At 41.0% G+C, this 23,634-nt stretch overlaps 1 protein-coding gene across 2 annotated transcripts in view; it reads right to left on the bottom strand.

Annotated features, from left to right (window-relative positions):
- CILK1 (ciliogenesis associated kinase 1) overlaps positions 1 to 23,634 on the bottom strand; it is a 56,979-nt gene that overhangs the window by 21,804 nt on the left and 11,541 nt on the right. The window contains exons 2-5 of one of the 2 annotated variants that reach the window (XM_039222955.1): positions 13,496 to 13,768; positions 10,058 to 10,112; positions 4,799 to 4,920; positions 3,719 to 3,798 (exon numbers count right to left, since the gene is read on the bottom strand). In XM_039222955.1, coding sequence (XP_039078886.1) covers positions 3,719 to 3,798; positions 4,799 to 4,920; positions 10,058 to 10,112; positions 13,496 to 13,596 — 358 coding nt within the window. In that variant the 5' untranslated portion in view covers positions 13,597 to 13,768. Of the gene's footprint in view, positions 1 to 3,718; positions 3,799 to 4,798; positions 4,921 to 10,057; positions 10,113 to 13,495; positions 13,769 to 23,634 lie in introns of those variants that run through there. The other variant, XM_039222956.1, reaches the window with a different exon arrangement.

Genomic DNA, 23,634 nt, shown 5'->3' with positions numbered 1-23,634 from the left:
TCAATACCACATAAAAACCATTATAAAGTTTCCAAAAATCACGTATCAATAAAAATGAGATAGGACCTATAAATTAATATCCATCCCGCCTACAATTATTATTGCTATTTTTTTCACCTCTTATTCTCTTTTCCTTGAGAAAAGATGGGTTTTTCTAATGGAGCATGGCAAATGGGCACGGATACCTGAGCTAATGTCCTCTCTACTTCTTTGTTGCAGAGGTCTTTAAACCTCTCTGAACCTCAGTTTCTTCTTCTTTGGAAGGAATAGCTACCATCTGTCCTTTCTAACTAAAAAATTGGCAAAGAAATAAGTAAGGTGATAGGTGAAATGTTATTCAGCTCAAACTAGAACTGGCCACTTAATAGCTGGGGAGAAGTGTCCACAAGAATGAGTATTTGGTAATGGCAATGGTGCTAAAAGCAAAGGTATTCTGACTTTCTCCATGCACTGAGCCTGCCCTTGCACTGTCTTCATATGCAATCCGAGCGTCCAAGGCATGTGAGAGAAACTGAGAGTGCAGTGTTATGTCACAATAGTATCTGGATGCTAAATATGTATGGCGTGTGCACACTCATGTGCATTTGTGGGTGTGTGTGTGCGCACGTGTTAGGGGGAGCACTGTATACACAGTATGTGGGCATATGTCCATGTAGATATGTATGCACATGCATGAGGTACATGTGTGAGTGTGTGTGTTCATTCGATGGGATTAGGTAGAGACCCAGGTAGAAGGCTACAGGTTCTTTCTGGCAACAAATACCTGAGTCTCAGGAAAAGCAACCAAAAGGAAAAGAAGAGAAAGCCAATGGAGTATTAACTTTCTTTTCAGTCCACTACTCAGTTTCCAGCACTGAGCAAACAGCCTGAGTAACTGAGACACTATGACTGTCCCTGTGTGAAAACATTCTGGTTGACCTTTCTCTTTTGACAATCTATTTATAGAAAGAACCAAAGTAAGATCTTTGATTTCTCATCCCATCTTTTCCCGGGCTCTTAAACCTAGTAAGGTAGCCTTCTCCTATTTGTCCCTCAGACACCATACCAGAAGTTTTTCGTGTTGCGCAAATTCATGCCATCCCTCATGAATCCTGGTGATTGAAGTTTCTGTCAATGCCAGCAGATCAGGCTGACCTCCCCCCCAACACACGCCAAATAATTATTTCTCTATTGTGGTAAGAATATTTCAGGTTTATTCTCTTAGCAACTTTCAAGTATATAACCACAGTATTATTAATTATAATCACAACACTGTACATTATATCCTTATTCATCTTCTAACTGAAAATTTGTACTTTTTGACCAACATCTCCCCACTCCCCTACCCCCCAGCCCCTGTTAACTATCATTCTATTCTCTGTCACTGCAAATTTGGCTTAAAAGATTTCACACATAAGTGATATCATGCTATATTTGTCTTTCTCTGACTTGTTTCACTTGAGCATGATGTCCTTGGGGTCCATCCAAGTATTATCAATTATAATTGACCTATAACACTGTGTGAAAAATTATCAGTCATTATTGTTTTAAATATTTGTTCTGTTCTTTTCTGTCTTCTCCTTCTGGTATTCCCATTAGATGTATATTTCACCTGTGTAGCTGTCCCACAGGTCTTGAGTATTCTGTTCTGTTTGGGTTTTTCTCCCCCATATTTTTCTCTTTGATTTTCAGTATATTTACTGAGTTATTTCAGTATAGTTACTGAGTTAGCCTCAAGCTCAGAGATTCTTTCCTCAGCTGTATCCAGTCTACCAATAAGCCCATCAATGACATTCTTCACTTCTGGTACAATGTGTTAGATCTCTAGCCATTTTTTTTATCCTTTCTTAGAATTTCTGTCTCTCTGCTCAAATTGTCTGTGTGTTCTTGCGTGCTGTCTACTCTATCCATTAGAGCGCTGAGTATTTTAATCATAGCTGTTTTAAATTCCGGGTCTGACGGTTCCAACAACACTGCCATACTGAGACTGGTTCCGATGCTTGCCTGTCTCTTCGACCTTAATTTTTTGCCTTTTAGTATGCCTTCTATTTTTTTCTTCAGAGTCAGACATGATGTGCTGGGTAGATGGAAGTGATCTAAATGGGCCTTCATTAATGTGTTGGTGAGGTTTGAGGGGAATGAAGAAGCTCTGTGGTCCTGTGATTAGGTCTCAGTCTTTTAGTGAGCAGTGGAGGCTGACCTTTTACGAAAAAAAACTTTTTACTGGAATTGGTTCACAAGTGGACTCAGTCTTGCATATTACTCATTGATTATTCAATATGTGCTTGAGGCTGACAGGGATTTGCACAGATAGCTTCTCTGTGTACTTCATTTGGTGTCTAACCAAAGGACTACTTAGGGGGAAGAGGGAGGCTGGGAAGGATCCCAGTGGACCCATGCCACCGGCTGTGACACAGTGTCTTTTCTACTCACTGCCAATTTGTGTCAAATCTGTACCGACTGTATTATCAGAGGGCTTCCACCCAGGTTCCTTATTGGGTAACGCAAACTCATCTGTTGCTGCAGTATTTGCAATGGCAACAACATCCTTAGGATGGGGAGAGGGGGGAATGGCTTTCTGCCTGTGCAAGATCAACTGCTTAGCACATCTGTCTATAAAGTGACTTTAGATGACCCCCTACAGAACTCTTGGCTACACCAATGGACACGTCCGTCCCATGGTTCTGTGTTTACAAGAAGGCGGGTCTGCATCCAGTTAGTGGCAGAGATGTAGTAACATCCCAGATATTTGCTAGAAAATATAGCCTCAAAGTCACTGCTACTCAATACCTTTCAGAAGCTCAACTAAGAACAACAGTATTGGAGGATCTCCTGAAGGGTATGTGGCCATCCATTCCTCTAGTTATTCTAAATCTCTCCTTGAACTATCCAGACCATCCCTAGAGTGAATCATACTGGACCCTATTAGAACTGTTTTCTCAGATCAGGTGATGTAACTGGCCTCAAAAGAGGGATATGACATGAAACTGCCCTATGTAACCTGTCACTTCATGTTTGCCATGAAGTCACAGTACATACTGTCACCTCTATAAGGATCCATGAGAGAAATCTCTCTGGTCTTAGTTCTAAGAATAGTTCTGTTTCTTTTGGGCAACTGGACTGTTTTACCAGGTGGGTGGGTAACTATGCTGGATGCAGTTGGTCATGTTTCCCATTTTGCATTGTCAGAATGCTCAGAATTAAATCTGTAGCCTGCTTCTTTTACTTAATTAGAACTTGCTGACATGCATTTTTCTGATTAATCCCCCCCCTCCCAGCTATACCTTGTTTTGTCTTTGTCTTTCTTTGCTCATTTTTAATTGACTTTATTTTCCTATGTTGAATAAATTTTGGTAGACCATTTTTAATGCTTTTGAGCAAATGGAATATATTAAGAAAATGAGAAGCCACAGCAAAGCAGCAGTAGTAGATTAAACTCTGAATTATAATCTTAGGTTTCTCATTAATACACCAGATAATGGGCAGGAATAAATTTTAGATCTATGACAAGCTTACTGTTAATGCCTAAAAAATAAGAACATGCAGACATGATAAATAGTGAGAGAAATTCAGAAATCAAGTTATGAAAGATAATGTATTCCAAAACCCAGTCTCAGCCTCTCAACTCTTTCAGCCTCTTTTGGGAGCCAATTACAAAAGGCCCTGATGCTTCCTGTATCTTCTACCTGATGACAACATTTCACTGCTACTAAAAAGCACAGTACTCCAAATCACCTACCGTGTTTGTGAATAAATGCAAGTCCTTGTAATATCTGATACATGATATTCCTTATAGCAGATTCAGGAAACAACTTATTTCTGTATGGGGCAGAGGAGAAAAAAGTCATAAATCCAGACTTACATATGAATCCAAATACCCTGTGTTCATGTTCTTTTGGTTATATGGTAAGAATTTAAGAAAACATTTGCTCACACACTAATTTGACTAGATCCTTTGATAATAAAGACCAGAGAGAAACAACCATTTGTCCAGACAAGACAGCTACCTTGGAAACACTGGTGTATTGGCATATTGTAATTAGTATATTCAGTTATGTTACAAAGATCAAAAATTTTATAGTAACTACCCCCCAACAAATCCCTCCAATCTATCATATAAAAATCTTCTCTCTCCATAATATAAAACAAAACCTTAAAAATTTTTAATGGGGAAAATTTGAGGTCTTCCAGATGAATTCCTTATGAAATATAGTGGATAGTGCCATATTCCCTTGGTTGGGCAAACCATACAGCTTCATTGTTGCCAGTGACAATGACGACTGTATTTGTTCATTGAATCCACTCAGAGAAGCTGTGAACAGCACTCACTTGCCACTAAGAAAATATACCCAAGGGCTTCTACATGGTTCACTTTCAGAGTTCAAAATTACCATAGCAGGTGAGTTTTTATTAGTGTCCTCTTGCCAACACACACGCCCCTGCACACTATGGCAAGAAAGGAAGTGCAGCCAGCCTACAAGTTTTCCAGGGAGGTCTCAAAATAAACACAGCTGTCACACCCTGACCTGCAACTACTCTGCCCATGTGTCCTTGTGGGAATGAGGGCTGCAGAGATCTGTTCAATCCCTGAGCTTCTCTGGGTGAATAACCCTTTGAAACATGAAAATGGCTGTGTTCAAAGTAGCTTCTATGAAGCTATCACAAGGCCTCCAAAGTAGGAATGTGGGTTGGGTCCCTCATCTAACAGGCAGCTTTAAACAGTGAAGCCTAAGTAGCATGGTTGCAACAAACAAAAGCAAAAAGAAAACCCATCCTCTTTGCAATATTTACTTCTAAGGTCATGATGACCAAACTGTACCTTTCTTTAATGAGCTGGTATAGATTTTCCTTCATGTACTCGAAGATAAAATAAAGATGATCATTTTCCCTGATAACTTCTTTTAACTTTACGACATTGGCATGGTTGAGCTTCTTTAAAGACTAAAAGACAAGGGAGAAAACACAAAACATTGGAGAAAATCTGTTGTTGAAAACGAAAAGTAATGCCACATATACTTAGGAAGAAACATCTAATTCCAGAACCACAGAAATGCCACAATTCCTAATTTATTGACAATTTAACAAATGGTATTTCTCTGAAGTCAATAACACCTTTATGTAGAAAAACTGTTTCGATTAGCTAACTAGAAAGTAAGCACTTGATCATCACTGGTATTTCCGGCTGCATCCTGCGCTAGGCAAGGGGCCAGAACTATTTTAGGTGCAGTCACTCCAGATGATGGAATTCATGCCATGAAAATGTCCAGAAGGGAACCAACTGGAAGCTGAAGCTTTGATTGTTCGAATTAGAGAAGGCAGCTGCGGTGGGCTGAGATGACCAGGCAACAGTCTGCAGACCCTTTGAACAGGAAATTGTTCAAATAGACAGGCTTATAGCCTGAGGCTGTCAACTTCCATCTGACTCATGTGTCCATGAGGCACACAGCACTCATTACAATGTGAGTTTTAATGGAGAAAGGAGGAGGAGACCTCTCATTGCAAAGACTCTGAAGTGAGATGGGAGAAATAGCTCTGCTTCTAAGAAGAGCAAAGGCGAAAACATCAGGCAGGGGGTAAGAAACAAGAGGGTGGCTCAGAAAACAGGGCGTGACCTGATTCTTCATCTTGGCGCACATGCAGTTCTCTTGTTCCCGGCACATCTGTGTGAGTACAGCCACGTGCAAACTGTTTTCTGTTTGCATCATTAGTTCTATTGCCAGGGAATGAGTACACTTGTATTTGTGAGCAGTGATCCTGTTCGTGTACGACAGCTAGAGAAACTGCTGGTTTGCTCACCAGATGGTCAGAACTTGATTGACAGCTCCTTCAAGGGAGCCTCAAAGGGCCACTGGACAGTGAGATGAGCCCTTTAATTGCCAAGCCTTTTCCTCACAAAGAAGTGACTCTAATAGTAATATATGTAAAGCCCTCCTTATGTTTGAATTCCCTTAAAAAGAACACTCCTTTTGTAAAATAAACACAAAGTCTGGATACAAAAAGGGTCACATGGATATCCAAATCTAAAATTTTTTTAACATGTATTTTTGAAAGAAAGAGAGAGAGGGACCGAGTGTGACTATGAGCATAGCAGGGGCAAGGAGAGGGAGATACAGAATCCAAAACAGGCTCCGGGCTCTGAGCTGTCAGCACAGAGCCCAACGCGGGGCTTCAACTCACAAACCACGAGATCATGACCTGAGCTCAAGTGGAATGCTCAACTAACTGAGCCATCCAGGTGCCTTTGTGAATATCCAAATCTAGAAGGACAGTCAGGAATAATGCACCCAAAGAATCAGAGCTTGGGAGTGCTATAATATGATGGAGTAACATCAAGCAGCTGGGAGGAGAGAGGAAATATGGCCAGTGAATGAGAACAAAATAAAACTCTTCAGGAGGTTCTTCCCTGAAAGACAAGCTCCTGCCAAGGAGCCTCTCTGGCAGGAAATCCTGAACCAAAGGCCAGATCCTTCTAAAATGACCCAACAAGGCTGATTACTTGTTTCAGTTAAGTTGGCTTCCAGGTTCTCCATGAGTAACAAGCATAAACATTGCTTGACTTGTAAGTACTTACCCTGTGGTCATCTTTTCTACCTTAAAATGCATCACCACAATAGCTGAGATGTCCGGTGGATAAGCAGAATGAACAGGGCAAATTCATCCAGGGGAAAATGAAGTAGGTTTTTAAGCTTTTTTGAGAAGAGGATTCTAGGCAAGGAGTAGGGTACCTTACATGCTTGGCTTGATACACGTTTTGAGCATGACTTGCTGGCTCAAGTCTAAGAAGGGCTAGCAGTTCTTGTTTGCTTGTTTCTTTCTTTAAATGTTTGTTTATTTTGGGGGGAGAGAGAGAGAAAGCTTGAGAGGTTGAGGCGGGAGGGGCAGAGAGAGGGAGAGAGAATCCTGAGCAGGCTCTATGCTGTCAGTCCTGAGCCCAATGCAGGGCTCAATCCCACGAACTATGAGATCATGACCTGAGCCGAAACCAAGATTCAGATGTTTAACTGACCGAGCCACTCACGTGCCCCTCGCAGTTCTTTTTTCTGAGCATGACTCATGGGCAAGTTAAAGTCTACATTAGTTTAGGGGCGCCTGGGTGGCTCAGTCAGTTAAGCGTCTGACTTTGGCTCAGGTCATGATCTCACAGTTTGTGGGTTTGAGCCCCGTATCGGGCTCTGTGCTGATGCCTCAGAGCCTGGAGCCTGCTTCGGATTCTGTGTTTCCCTCTCTCTCTGCTCCTCTCCTGCTCATACTCTGTCTCTCAAAAATAAATAAACATTAAAAAAATAAAATCTACATTAGTTTAATATAAAAGGGATTAATTGTGTGTAGGGAATTTCATGTGACTCATTTTAGAGATGGAAGGCGTCTTATTTTGGCACAGTAAGGGTTTACAAGGAGAAGAAAAGACAGGACAATTAGAGCAGAGGAGCAGAAATACCAAATTAAACCCAGGTCAGCAGTCCTACTAGGGATTATTTATCCCCATTTGGGTGAAGGTTCTTAACTATTAACAAAACTACTGTGTACTGCTCCCCAAGGATACCCTGGGGCAGAAGACACAGTCTTTGCCTATAAGAGGCAAACAGCCTAATATGGAAGAGAGGACATGAATACAAAATCTAGAGAACAGAATAAGGGAGATCTTCTTAGGGTCAGGAGAATGAAGGAGACAAGGAACATCAGAGACATTTCAAGAAGGAGTAATCAGCAAACCCTGAGTGGTCAGTGAGTATGTCCTCTAAAATGTGACTTGTAGGAAGAGTCACATCTAGATAAAGTCAGTGGAAGGGAAAGAGTGTGTCCAGAGGGAAGCCCTTCGTAGGTATGGGTGTGGGAGTTGAGGGGCAGTTGGCTATGCCTGCGGGATGAGAACTGCCCCAGTTAGGTTCCGAAGGAAGCTCACCCAGAAGACTTTAACTGGGGAAGTGGGCAGGGAAAGCACTGTCTGGATGCCAGGTGTACACCCACTGAAGCCTAACAAGCGTGGCTTAGAGTTGTATTTACCTCAAGCCAAGTTACTGAGTCTCTGGGCCTGAGCTGTTCTCAGCAGCAAACTCAAGATATTAACATTTTCCTCATAGAGTAGTTGTGGGGATAAAATAAGACAGTGCATGTAAAGTGCCTAAGGTGCTGCCTGGCTCATAATAGCTTCTCAATAAGGGGTACGTAGTGTATGAACAGCTGAATGTCACGGAGATCTTTCTGGGAGCAGCACACAGGATGGGTGAGACGTGGAGGAAGTGAGGTCATACAGGCCATCTACAATGAGTTGCCGTTTCTGGGTGAAGAGGTAAATGATAATTACAGAAGAGGGGGAAAATAGGAGCACTGGGGGAAGCAGACATTCCAGAAAACTTAAGCAGCTGGATATATGGGCCTGAAGCAGGTGTCAGCAAGCTTTTATTTAAGGGACAGAGAATAAATATTTTAGGTTTTCTAGGCTTTATAGTCCCTGCCACAACTACTTGACCTTGCCATCAAAGCATGAAATCAGTCATAGACACTACCAAAACAAGTGGGCATGGCTGTGTTCCAATAAAATTATATTTACAGAAACAGGACATGGCCTCTTGTCAACCCCTGGTCTAATGCATACGAAGGATAAGAGATTTGGTGAGAGTACTGAAGTGAGGGAAAGAAATGAAATGACTCAGAAGGATGTTCAGAGCAAAGAAGAAAATCGCTAAGGACAGAATGTAAGAAATCATCGCTATTTAAAGGGTGAACCACAGAGCACTCAGTGAGGCAAGAAAGAGATAGGACAGCTGTGCAAAAGCAGAGCCACACAGCCCTGGGAGAGGGCAGCACCCAACACCGCAGGCACGAAAACGTCTGAGAAAACGAACTGGATTTGGCAACAGGTGATGTTTAGGACAGCAACTTCAGTAGGGTTGCAGGGGCAGATGCCTGATTCAATTACATGGAAAGTCAATGGCAGGTGGGGAAATGATGGCAAGAGAAGTCTGGAAGGTTAGGCAAGGAAAGGAAAGTGATGGAAGCTCCCAGGGAGAGAAGGCTGAGGCTGATCAGTGAGAATGGTAGGCACATATATTTATTTATAGCCTGACAAGAAGGAGCCAGTGGAAAAGAAGAGCTAAAGAAAAGGGAAGGTTCAGGTGCTTGGATTGTGCAGTTAGTTAAGCAACAGCCTCTTGATTTCAGCTCATTTTCTTATGGTTGTGGGATTGAACCCAATGTCAGGATCCGTGCTCAGTGGGAAGCCTACTTGAGATTGTCTCTCTTTCTGTCTCCCCCTCTCTCAAAATACACAAACTTAAAAAAACGAAAAGCAAAGAAAATAAAAGGATGGTTCACAACAGCCAAAAGGTGGAAGCAACCCAATTGCCCACCAACGGATGAATGGATAAACAAAATGGGATCTATAGATCTACAAAGAAATATTATTCCACCTTAAAAAGGAAGGAAATCCTGACATACACTGAGACATGAACCTTGAACAAGCTTGAAGACACTATGGTAAGTGAAATAAGCCCGTCACAAAAAGACAAATACTGTATGATTCCACTTATATGAGGTATCCAGAGTGGTCAAAGTCATAGAGACAGAGAGTAGAACAGCAGTTGCCAAGGGTTGTGTGTCTGTGTGTATGTATGTGTGTCACAAGGAGTTGCTGTTTGGTGGGTACAGAGTTTCAGATTTACAAGATGAAGGGAGTTCTAGAGGTGCATGGAGGTGATGTCTGCATAGCAATATGAACGTCTGTGATACCAGTGAACTGTACACTTACAAACTGGTAATACGGTACATTTTACATATGTGTATTTCATCACAATTTGAAAGGAAAAAGACATTAGTGGGAAACTAGTGAGATAAACATAAATCTGTGGTTTATCTGATAGTACTTAACAAAGTTTAAAAAAGTATATTCACCAATACGATAGCATGGCAACCTTCTCCCTTGAGCTATTAGCTGTATAATGTTGTCATTTGCCCCTTTTGTTGACATCGGTGAAACAATTCAAACAGGAGTAACTCCAATCAACCACAGATCTAAGCATATATAAAGCTATTTTTAATCAACCATACATAAATTATCCCCTGGTGTATTAATAAATACCTTAACCTCCCGAAGGTTCATGCATTCCTCCCAGGAATAAAACTTTCTTTTCATTCTAAAAGAGAACAAAGAAACAAATAGCGTGCTTATTCCCAGTAACAGGCTAAACTTTCTGGTTCAAAAATGTTTCCATTCTGAATCTGGTGAATAGTGATTAGAATTGGTTTCAATTTCTACCAAATATTACACCATCCAAAAACAGCATTCATGTGACAGTCTGGCAGTGCAATCGATGCTACATCACAAAGCTTCCCAGCAGAGGTGGTACAGTGCAGTCCAAGGAGGCTTTGCCTGCTGTCTTGTTCTATCACTAATTGGCTAACCTTGCCCTGGAGGCGAATCCCTCAGGCTTATTTGATCTACACTAGAGCTCCCCAACAGAACTTTCTGTACTGATGGTAATGCTCTGTGCTGTCCAGTATGGTTGCCACTGGACTAGACACATATGGGTACCGCGTCCTTGGAATATGGCTAGCACAACATAGGAACTTCATTTCTCATAAAATTTGAATTTAAATGCCATTTGGTTACTTGCCACCCTGTTGGATAACACAGTTCTAGACCCTCCAGTACAGCGGTTGGCAAACAATGGTCCATGAGCCAACTGCACCCCGCCATCTGTTTTTGTGCAGCCTATGAGCTAAAAATGATTTATCATATTTTTAAATAGGCGGGGAAAATAAATCAAAGAAAAATAAGATCTCATGATAGGTAATAATTTTATGAAATTCAAATTTCAGCTTCCATAAAGAGTTTTATTGGAATACAACCACGCTCTTTCATTTATACATAGCCTATGGCTGCTTTTACACAATAACAGAACTGAGTTGTGATAGAGACCATATGGCCTGCAAAGCCTGAAACATTTACTGCATGGCCATGTACAGAAAAAGTTTGCCAACCTTGGCCTACAGCCTGAGGGGAGAGAGAGAGAACTCTATGGGCCAACCAGAAATCCAAGTTTCAAGGTTATATCTTTCATTGCACTGCAATCACATGGTCTCCTTTGACTCTTCCAGCAGCTCCAGGAAATAGATGGGGCAAGTGAGGAAATGAAGAAACAGAAAAGTCCCATCATTTTTCCCTTGGCCTCAGTGTTGGCCAATAAGAGACCAACTTCCATCTCTCGACCTCACTCACACACTCTGTCCCCAATGTCATACGGTACGCTAGCAGAGTAACCATAACCAGTTCCTTTGTTCGTGCCCCAAATATTATTTAGCCCCCCACTGCATGGCAGGGGTTTTGTCTGCACTGGAGATACAGTGATGAAAGGGGCATCCCTCATGGAACTGACATTGCAGCGGGAAGGCAGGTAATCACTTTCTGTGCTGAGCACTAGGAAACAAAGGTACAGGACAAGGTGAGAGTGGACTACAAAGTGACCTAATTTAGCCTGGGGTATCAGGAAGCACTCCTGGAATGAGATGATGTTTTAATCAAGACCCAAAAGATCAGTTGGCCTATGAATGTGGGAGGCAGGGAATACCATGTGAAGACTGGGGCAGAAGGGTATTTGGTGAATTCAAGAAGCCAAAAGGCCAGAGTGGCTGGAACAAAATCGACAGTGGGGTCGTGACAGGAGAGAAGGAAGCAGGCAGTGGCCAAGTGAGACAGCAAGTTGGAGGTCACATTAAAAACTAGGAGCTTGATCCTAAAATTGATAGGAAGATATTGTAAACTGCTATAGGTTGGGCTCCTCTGAAAGCAGAGTCTGAGGAAAGTACTTGGGTGCAGGTAGTTTATTTGGGAGGTGATTCCAGAAAGCCAGGGCAAGGAACAGAGAAATTGGGAATGGAGAGGTGGGAAAGCCACTAAAGGGTGCGATACTGAGCTGATACCGAGCTGGGCAACTGGAGCTCAGTCCTGGTGGGGAAATTCTAAAGACCGACGGTGCCCTGGTTGAGGGTCTCTCAGGTGCACTTGGGGAGGGGTTACTGGTGGCAGGCACAGAACTGTACACACAGCTTGCTGAATTCAGGTAGGACAAGGCAACTTGACAGGGCAGAGGGGACACAGCGTTTGGTGCAAATGGTTTTAGACAATTAGATTCATGTATTTAAAGTAATCCCTTCAGACTGGAATGGAGGGGGGTAGAATGGAAGCCAGGAACCCTACAGGGGAAATTATTCTAGTGGTAGAGGTGGTAAATGATAATGGGTTGAATGGGAGGTTAGAAGGGAGAACACAGAGAAGTAGATGGATCAAATAAATATTTGGTAGTTGGAATCTATGGGTCTAGATGGCCAGTGCTGGGCATATGGAAGGAGGTCAGGAGGATATGCAGGTTTTGAGGGATGGTAGTGTCATTTATCAAGATAGGGAACACTTCAGGAGAAACAGGTTTGGGGCAAGAGAGGGAGAACACTGGATATAAGCTCAGTTTGGGATATAATGAGTCTGAAGTGTCTGAAGGGCATCCAGATGGAGATGTTGAGAAAGTGACTGGATATAGATAGATGGGTATAGCAGGAAGGTTTTAAAATGGTCCCTGAAGACTCCCACCTCCGGGTATTGAGAGCCTTGAATAATGCCTCTCCTTTAATGACTTGCTTCTAACCAGTGGAATACAGCAATCTGAGAGGATGTCACTTCTGTGATTAGTTTACAAAAGCAAAAAGACATGACTTCCATTTTGGGAGAAGTATTGCTCATTGCCTTTGTGGCCCCCATGTCTTGAAGCAGGGTGCCATGTTATAAGCTGCTCTCTGGGGAGGCCACATGCCAAAGGACAGAGAGCAGCCTCTAGCCAACAGCCAGCAGGGAACTGAGGCCCTCGGTGCAAACTCCCAGGAGGTATTGAATGCTGCCCATAATCACATGAGTGAGCGCCAAAGTGGATCCATTCCCAGCCTAGCCTTCAGATAAGATCCCAGCACTGGCCAACACCTTGAGTGCAGCCCCATGAGACTCTAAAGAACTCACCTAAACCATGCCCAGGCTCCTGACTCACAGAAACTCTGAGCTCATAAATGTGTGTAGTCTTAAACCATGAATCCTTGGGGTAAATCGTTATGCAGCAATAGATAACTAAGACAGTGAGACTGGACTTAGATTGCAAAAGGCAAGTGGGGTGGGGAGATGAAGACAGTGGTTCCCAGATCACCACCTGTGTAAATGGTTCAAATTCAATCCAGCTTAGACTTTCAGTTTCCTTTCCGATAAAATGTTTCTTAACCTGCTCGTTACTATGCCACAATATAAGACACTCTGGAAAAGTACTCACACCATATGCAAATCTAAAGCAGGAATGTGTTTAAGACCTCTGACAAGACCATTCCCAAGCCAGCAGAATCAAGGTCTAAGACTTTCCTCCTGCCTCCCATCCACGCCCCTTTAGAAATTTTGCAATGATGAGAAATGCAGAGGGTGGAGTTAAAACGATGTTGACAATGTATAGCTGAGGATGAACTGATGCGAGGGAAGAATAAAACGTACTTTTTAATAGCAATCAGCTCTCCGGACTCAATGCTTCGTCCCAGTAGGACGGAACCATAGGTTCCATCCCCAAGTTGCTTGATCGTTGTGTATCTATTCATGGTGTGCCCGCTCAGGCCGGACACTCATCTCAGGGCCGAGGCGGTGCAGTCCTGCAGAGGCAGCAGGCCTCCCCGGAGTGTAACCAGATTTTTCGGTGGCAGCACCAGCACAAGGTATTCAATAGAACGTGACTATCTCCCAAATACATATTTTCAAAGATCAGTCTTCTGCCTGGAGAGAAAAATGAGAGACAAGGGTAAATGCTAAGGTACATTTTAAATTTGGGTATTTTTATCATCTAAATCAGGAGTGCAAACTATAATCCCCCAGGCCACTGCTTGTTGTTATAAATAAAATTTTATTGGAACACAGTTATTGCCACTCACTTGCATATTATTGACAACTCCGTTCACACTACAAGAACAGAGGTGAGTGGTTGTGACAAAGACTAGATGGCCTACAAAACCTAAAATATTTATCATCTGGCCTTTACAGAAAAAGTTTGCCAACCTCTGGCCTAAATAATGCTCTTTTCCAATTTTTACAAAATGAGAGAGACCATTCTTGGAAAGTGAATTCGTCACTGACTCAGAAATGAATCAGTTCCAATTCAATGCTTTTCTGCTGACCAGCCACTGTGGGCAAACACTGCATGAAAACTATGGTCGACAAAAATTGCCGAGCTACAAGAATTTGTATATTTAGTCCAGAATTAGTACTAAAAATACTGTGTTCTGTGTAATTCTGCTACGAATTCCAATGTAACAAAGCCAAGAAATGCTAAAATTAAAGTTCTCCCAATACATAACTTACATGTGCTCCATGAACTATTTGTGGCTAGGCATCAACAGTATTATTTTTACTACTAGACATACAGAAGCTAAACAAAGAATAACTAATTTCTTAAGATCTATATGTAGGGTATGCCCTTTTGAAGTCATTCAGTTGTGGGGCACCTGGGTGGCTCAGTCAGCTAGCCATCCAACTCTTGATCTCAGCTCAGGTCATGATCTCAGTTTGTGAGGCAGAGCCTCACATAGGGCTCTGTGCTTAGAGCATGGAGCTTGCTTGGGATTCTCTCCCTCCCTCTCTCTCGTCCCTGCCCTGCTCAGGCTCACTCGCTTGCTCTCTCTCTCTCTCTCTAAATAAATGAACTTAAAAAAATAAAGTCATTCAGTTGTGTTTTCTTTAATAATAAATCACTGATTTTTCAGTTTATAAAATTGAGTCATTCAGTCTACCTGTAATAAAGAATATATAGTAATAACTTAAGTGACTGCAATGCTTTTATGTAAACATTAATAAAATGTAAATGCTAAAATAAAAGTTGTTTTTTTTTAATGTAAGCTCTATGCCCAACATGGGGACTGAACTTAATGACCCTGAGATCAAGAGTCACATGCGCTACCAACTGAGCCAGCCAGGCACCTTGAAAATAAAGGTATTAAAAGAAAAAAAAAAAAAAAACACCAATAGCCATCAAACTAATTAATGAAAAATCAAAAGATCTGAGAACACTGATTAGAAGTATGTGACATTCTGCACCTAAATCCAGTCTATGCAGCTTCTCCTTCCAGAAGATTTCCAATCAATAAATGTTGATGGAAAGAGGAAAATAAAAAATTCACTACTGGGTAAGTTACCCACTAAGATTTGTTACAGACAACATTCACTGATGGATGCAACTCTTAGTGAATGAAAAGTTGAGGGGAAACTGAGTATTAGCATGGTTTCAAAGTATCTCTAAGATACGTACTGACTTTAAAGGGAAAGATGGTAACTCCATAGGGAAAAATCCAGCAAAAACTTCCTTACCCAAGTGATCAAATTCAATGTCACCATTAATAACACTTATGACATCATGAACTGTAGATATGATGCTTTGAGAAGGGCATATCCCTTCCGTGGCATTCTTATAAAAAATGCGGAACTTCAATCTAGTCATAGGAAAACTCCAGACAAACCCAAAATGAGGGACATTCTACAAACAAATGACTAATAGTCTTCGAAAGTGTCAAGATCGTAAAAGGAAAAGATAGGCTGAGGAACTCTCACAGACTGGAGGCAACTAAAAAGACATGACACCTAAATGCAATATGGGATCCTGAAATGGATTCTGGAAGAGAAAGAAGATATTAGTGGAAAAGTTGGTGAAATTTGAACAAGGTCTATAGTTTAGTTAATAGCATAGTGCCAATGCTAATTTCCTAGTTTTGATAATTGTTCTATGCTTATAGAAGATGTTAATATTAGGGGAAGCTAGCTGAAGGATTTCTAGGAATTCTCTGTACTATTTTTTGCAACTCTTCTGAAAATCTAAAATTAGTTCAGAATTAAAAAATAAATCCAGGGGCATCTGGGTGACTCAGCTGGTAGAGCATGTGACACTTGATCTCAGGATTGAGTTTGAGCCCTACATTGGGAGTAGAGATTACCTTAATATTTTTTTAAAATAAAATAAAATCTTAAATAAATCCAGTAATAACCTACTGAATGGGAGGAGATATTTGCAAATGATGTATCTGTAAAATACGTAAAGAACTGATACAACTTAACACCAAAGAAACAAATAATCCAATTAAAATTGGGCAAAGGACCTGAATAGGCATTTTTCCAAAGAAGACCTACAGATGGCCAACAGACATATGAAAAGATCCTTAATATCACTCATCAGGGAACTATAAATCAAAACCACAACAAGATATCACCTCACACCTGTCAGAATGGCTAAACTAAAGAAACAACAAGTGTTAGTGAGGATGTGGAGGAAAAGGAACCCCTGTGCATTATTAGTGAGGATACAAACTGGTGCCGTCACTGTGGCGTGGAGTTCCTCAAAAAATTAAAACTAGAATTACCATTGATCCAGTAACTGCACTACCGGGTATTTACCCAAAGAAAATGAAAACACTAATTCAAAAACATACACGCACCCCTATGTTTACTGCAGCATTGTTTAGAATAGCCAAGATATGGAAGCAACTCAAATGTCCATTGATAGAGTGATGGATAGACACACACACACACACACACACACACACACACACACACACAGGAATAGTACTCAGCCACAAAAAAGAATGAATCTTGCCATTGGCAACAACATAGATGGACCTAGAGAGCATGTTAACTGAAATAAGTAAGTTAGGGAAAGACAAGTATCATATGATTTCAATCATATGTGGAGTTTAAGAAACAAAACAAAACAAAAAGAGACAAACAAAAAACAGACCCTTAAATATAGAGAACAATCTGTGGTTGCCAGAGGGGAGGTGGATGAAGGGATGGGTGAAAAAAAAACCAGTCTATGGTCTTGTGAAGGTTGTGCGAGACATCAGGAAGCTTTAAATGTAAAGGTTATGTCTGATTTCACCACACTCTCTCATATAACTGGAGAGCTTTCTGAGATTAAGCTTCCCCCACCGCACACTCATTCCCCTTCCCCTTAAAGCCATTTTAAGGCTGCTGGTTAAAGGGGCATTTTCCTTCATCTTGAAGCGCTGAAGGATCAAACTCCCTGCAACTTCCTGCAGCAGCTCTTTACAGTGATGTATTCCACTGCTGATTGATAAATATTTATAAAGCACCTCCTGTATGACAGACCCTATGTTAAAGCCTGGCTTACAAAGAATATACAATATCATTCCTTTTTTCAAAGATCCTAGTCTCATGGCAGGGGATGAGGGTGGTGGGTGGGCCCAGATATGTACTCATGAATATGCACTAAGGTATTTTGAAAACACTTAGGTTTGAGGTACAGGACATGGGAGAGTTTAAAGAGAAAGCCTGCCCTTGGTTTCCAGCTAGGTCAATTCAGTCGGGGCTAAGGAGGGCATAAGCAAAGTCTTCATAAAAGATGGAGCTTGAAAAAAAAACAAGAAAAGTAGGTGTTTTGTTAGGTACTACATTCTAGCAGTCCAAGGAGCAGAAACAAAGGTACATGGGCTTCAACCTGGGAGGGAGTGGACAGTGGGGAGCTTGGAACTAGAGAGAGAGAACCCCAGAGTTTTATTTGTGGAGGGTCTCAGATGCCCTTTTGAAAAACATAGGCTTCGACTGGATCCTGTACTAAAGGAGGAGGAAGCACTACAAAGGACGTCATTAGACCATGGAAAAGATTGGAATATAGATGACAGAGCAGGTAAAAGTATTGCATCTGTATTACATTTCCTGAACTTGATGCCTGTCCTGTGGCTCTAGAAGAACATAGTGTTAGTTAGAGAAAGTACACCCTGAAGGATTTATAAGTAAAGGACCACGATGTAGGCCACTTCTTCTCAACTGGGTAGAACAAATGTATTGTTTGTGTGAGGGGGGAAGACTGTGAGTGTAGAGAGAGGGAACAAATGGGGCAAAATGTGAATAATAGGTAAATCTGGATAAAGGCATATGGGTATTCTTTGTACAATTCTTGCAAGTTTCCTCCTGTATGTTTGAAATTATTCTACGTTAGGAGTTTAAAAGTGCTCTTCAAAATGGTAGAGGAAGGGAATCATTTTATTTCAGCTTAAAACATACAAATGTAGATTTATTCAATAAAATCTACTAGTAGAACACTATCATACACCATGCTGTGTCTCAACATAACACATATCTTTCTGTACTTAAACCACAACATAGGCAATTTTTGACTTTGCATTTATTTTTCATATTTATCTTTTTCATATTATCTTTTCATATTTTTCATATTATCTTTTCATATTTTTTCATATCTTTTCATATTATCTTTTTCATATTTACCCTTTTTCATATTTATCTCCATCTATTTTTGATGACATATATGATTTCTATATCATTCATAATTTCACTTCCAACAAATAAAAATTCCTAAACCATTGTTGTATGTCATCTTCCTAAAAATCACTGGTGCCTTGATTTGTCACATATCAGCTAATAAATCATATGTTCTATTAAAAAAAAGAAAGAAAGAAAAAAGAGACTTTGTGTTAGAGGCAGTGGGAAGTTAATTACTTTTTTTTAAGCTTGAGAATAACTTGAGTTTGAGATTTGTATTTTGTAATTCCATTAAATAGAATTTTTTTCTTAATGTCCAACTAAAACTTGCCTGTTCTAATTTAAGCTAATTTCTTCATGCTTTGTTTTTTTGCAGATATAAAGAAACTATCTCACAAAAATGTGTATGGACATGAAATTAGTAATCCAATGTGTGTCTCAGCCTTCTCGTGCTTTAATTATGCAACCTTTCCTCATAGGACCTTTTTCCACTCCTTTAATTATCTTTGGCATTCATCTCTGAATCCTCACACATTTCTCCATCCCCCTGATGAGTTGTGGTGACCAATCTTAATAATGATGTATGTTCCAGAACCACGTGGGCTCTCCCCCACTTTTTTTTTTTTTGCAATGGCATTATGCTACTGATTCATATCTATAAATTATTAATCACAGAAGCCTTTCTTTGATAGTTAATGTCCTACTATTTCCTATCCAATTAAATCATATGATTGGGGTAGTGCTTCCTAGATTATCATTGAGAAAGCTGTTTGTGAAAGAATTAAGAACTTTAGTGAAGTCAAGACAGAGTCACTCATTTAACACAGTCACCCTAACAACTTCTCTTTGTTACAGTTTGTCATATTATCACAGAACAAAATTCAATCACTGTAGCAAAATTTGACTCTCACCATGCCATGATAGCTACTTTTTAATCCTACACTATTTCAGGTAATTACATAAATGACTGTACAATGGATCAAACTAGTGTCTCTTCAGGCACTCACGTCAGGTTGACAGTGTACAATTTTACTGAACCTTTACTAAGATGCTAAGCATTATGCAAGGCTTTAGGGGCACATTATGAATAAGATAAGGGTTCTTCCTGAAATAACAACAGACACGATCAAGAAAATGTAGAAAGTACTACGAGAATATGGTAGAGACAGCAACCAACTCCTGGGTGGAGGGAGAGATCTGATGACCCTTCAGGGAAGAGATAGTATTGAGGTATTGAAGAATGAGCAATGTTTTGTTATACAGAAAAGGGAGAGAACAATGGAAGAAACTGTGTGAAATGTTGGTGGTACAGGACCTTGGTGTGCTCACAAGAGGGCCAATGCCTAGTGGTTCGTTCCATTCCTGGCTGAACATTAGGATCACCTTTTAACAAATACTGATGCCCAGGCCCCACCTCTAAGGAATGAGGTCAAGAGTGGGGAATGAGTTTCAGTAGTTAGGAAAGCTCTCCAGGTGATTCTAATGTGCAGCTAGGCTGTGAAGTACAAGGCTAGTACATTAAGACCACAGAGGGCAGTAAAGGAAATGGCGGGAAATGCCTAGAAACTCAGGATAGTGCCCAGGGGAGATGGGGTATATTTGTCAGGCAGGAATTTGGTCTTTACCCTGCAGGGGGGAGCTCTCCAGGGCTTTTAAGCAGAGAAATGATTAGAGGAAGATCCCCCTGGAGAACAAACAGATGTTAGGATAGAGACACTAGAGGTAGACTAGTTTGGAGGGGCTGCAATAGTCCAGGTGATACCTGTTGAAGGCCTGAATGAAGCTCCTGGCCTGGATGAATCTCAGATACAGGAGACACAGGTTTGGAATAGGGAATGTGTGTTTATGTGTTACTTAGACAAGGTGCAGAAATAATGGGCCTATTTTCTAAGGTGTTGAATTTGACGTAAGTACAAAACCTCTCACTGGAGATCCTCCATAGATAGCTACAAGTAGTCCTAAGGGTGCTTATTTTATTTTTTCCAAAGACAATGCATTATTGGAGATCTTATTAGGAGCACAACATTCAGACAAGGTTGGTGCATTGCAGAACTCTGGCCATTTCAACTTTGGATGACAAACTTCGAGAGATATTGAAGAACACAATAAAAGGCCTAAATAAGCACACAAGAAGAGTAGGTGAAGAAAGAATACTTGAAGTGAAAGAGAGTTAGGAAGCCATTATCATTGTTTCAAGTGTACAAAGGGTTATGAGAGAGAAGGATTAGTTACACTATATCTGAATCCACAGAACAGAACAATGACCACTCTCTTGGCCTTCTAGTCCCTACTCTAGTGGATTATTTCCCATACTAAAAAAAGCCAGTGGTATTATTCAAATTAGCATTACACAAGAAGCATCAGTCAACCCAAAGTTAATTCTGAGCACACCCCAGCAGGAAGTGGTTAAATATATTTGAGATCAGTATTTTCAGTTGTTCACTATTTTTGTGGTGGCCCAAATATGATGACTCATGTCATAATCTGAAACCGAACAAAACCCCAGTGCTGTTCTGGAAAAACAACAGGGCAATGGACAATGCAGTAGAAAAAACAAGGGAGAGGCAGCAGATGCCATTGCTGATCTACCCAATAGCAATGTTCCCCTTCATGCTTCATTTACAAAACCCTGATTTTATTCAGGATCCAACATAATCAGGGATGGCAGCCACCTACCACAGCCCCAGGGCATGAACTCCGATCAGTCTAAGCCAAGCCAAGCCATTCCACTTCCCACCAAAATATGTTTAGGAATGGAACTATGGCTCCCACTTAGAAGATGGAAAGGAAAGTGAGCTGGTAAGGGAAAGAGAAAGGCTTCTGAGAAGGATAGATAAAGACAATTGACAAAGAGGTTGGCCTATGTTTCTGCCTTGAACATGGCTGCATAAAACTGTAATATTTAGGGCTGAGACAGCCTTCTAGTGACTATGAGAAATCAGCTCTAAAGATGTGAATCCTATCTGCTGAGAATGGATAAAAAGAGGAGGCTGAGTCCATGATGATATGATCTCTGAAAATATGAGCTTTAGAGTTCTTGTTATATGACCTAATTAAAGGTCTTTGTCGCTGAAGCCAATGTTAGATAGTCTATCGAGTACAGGCAGAAGCATTCTGGATATAGCAGACTAAGGCTACTCTGACTTAAGGGACCAAATACAAAATTCTATCTATACAGAAGGTGGTAGATCAATCAATCAACAGTTCGAACTTCTGTAGCTAGCATGGTTTTGAAGACCAAAAGAGGAATATAGCTGGAGACAAGTTAGAAGCAGGCTTCTCTGCTAGCCTAAGGTTCATTTTCCATCGACCATGATCTGCTTCCATTATCAAAGAACAAATAACTACAAAGCTTGTGGTGAAACAAGCATGAGTGTCCAAAAATGGTCTGGGTGTCACTCAGGGTTGCCTGGACAACTAGCCAGCTGGGACTGGGATTCTTCTCCCCAGGATTTATCCAAACCCAACTTCTCTTGGACCTTGAAGGTCCCTCCACGTTAGGCAGATAGTGTCCCCAGATAAATATTCTCTATAGGTGGCACCTAAACCTAGATTCTGTAAATCCTCTGATCAGGGCCCAACAGACAAGACTGTTCTGACGCCCACGTGGGATCCACTCTGGATGTTACCAATAGTGAAACTTACCGCATAGAACAAGAGCTTAAGTGAAAGGCAACCAAGGAAATCCTAGAACTCTCAGTCTGAGTCTTACCAGGAAGGAAATTTCAGCACCCTAATGACGATTTGTACTGTACACTCCTCATTGATGCTTGAGAGACAGCTACATCTACAGAGTCAGTCCTTGACAAAAATTAAGTGACAAATAGAAGACAGATATCAAATGTGTAAAATGCATATGTGAAATAAAAAGTTTGGTACTTTAGTGTATTTTATTAACTGAGTGTTTTGGAATGCTCATTTAGAACAAAAGTCACTACGCACTACTCTTATGTTTTTAGCTGTAGCTAACTAAAGTTGACTCAGCTCAGTATAAAAACAAATCATGGTCGTAGCATTCTGGTTCCTCTCAAGCCCATCATGTCTGCTCCTCTCCACAACACTGTGTCTGTAAGTCATTCCATTGAGACCTCAGTACAGAAGAAGTTTCTCCTTTTGAGCTCTTTACAATTGGTAAAAATTTTACAATTTTTTACAACTTGGTAAAAAGGCAAAGTATCGTCTTTTCCATGGTTGTAAGGTTTATGCACATTTATGTTGCACAATATAGAAATATGTGAAATATGTATTTTCTATAAGTATACCCATATTGGGGCCTCTGGGTGGCTCAGTTGGTTAAGTGTCTGGACAACTCCTGATTTTAGCTCAGGTCATGATCTCACAGTTTGTGGATCAAGCCCCGCACTGGGATCTGTGCTGGCAGCATGGTGCCTGCTTAGGATTCTCTCTCTGTCTCCACCTCAAAATAAATAAATACACTTAAGAAAAAGTATACAAATGTTTCTTTCAGGATTACAGGAATATCTGAAATATGCTCAAAAAGTTAAAGTATCAACAAAATACCACACATGTGAAAAATTATGCAAAGGCACTATGCTCAGTTCTGAGACATAAGATCCAAAGAGCTCTGGGAGGAGGATCTTGCATGTAGGCCTTCCCATCTAACTAGGGAGGTGGAGCATACACAGTGAGCAGGAAACACGGCAGTTAGGGTAGGCTCCCAAAAGGAATAGAGACAACAGGATGCTGTAGGTAAGGACGCACAAGTAAGAAGTCACTTTGTGAACCACAGAGAGGGAATCTTAAGGCTTTGGGTGACTGATCTCTAAATAATGGCCAGTTTCTCTTGTTGAGGACATGCCCTTTACCCATATGCTGACAAAAAATAATCTTTAAAAAATATAAAACCTCTTCTTTATTAACCATGTTAGTTTCCCACGACTGCAGTAACAAACTACTATAATAGTACCCTGGTGGCTTAAAGCAACAGAAATTTATTCTCTTACGGTTCTGGAGGTCAGAGTCTGAAACCAGTACTGGGCTTCTCAGTAGGATAAGATCAAGGAATAGACACTTCCTGCAGAAGCTCTAGGGGAAATTCCTTCCTGGTCTCTTCCAGCTTCCGGTGGTCGCTGGCCTTCCCTGACTGTGGCTGCATCACTTCAGTCTCTACCCCTGTGGTCACACTGCCTTCTCATCTGGATCCCTCTGCTTCTCTAAGAACTTGTATTTGCATTTAGGCCTACCCAGATCATTGAGGGTACCCACCTCACCTCAAATTCCTTAATTTAATCTATTTAAATAGTCTATTTTGCCATAGAAGGTAACATTCACAGACCTGGTATCTTTGGGGGATCTTAATTAGCCTACTACTCTCAAACAGAAGTCTCCAAGCCTTTCAGACA

This window comes from Hyaena hyaena, unplaced genomic scaffold, assembly GCF_003009895.1.
Source record: "Hyaena hyaena isolate Hyena2069 unplaced genomic scaffold, ASM300989v1 scaffold_1223, whole genome shotgun sequence".
Lineage (NCBI taxonomy): Eukaryota > Metazoa > Chordata > Mammalia > Carnivora > Hyaenidae > Hyaena > Hyaena hyaena.
The sequence above is the reverse complement of the archived record's forward strand: the minus strand, read 5'-3'. Positions and strand labels throughout refer to the sequence as shown.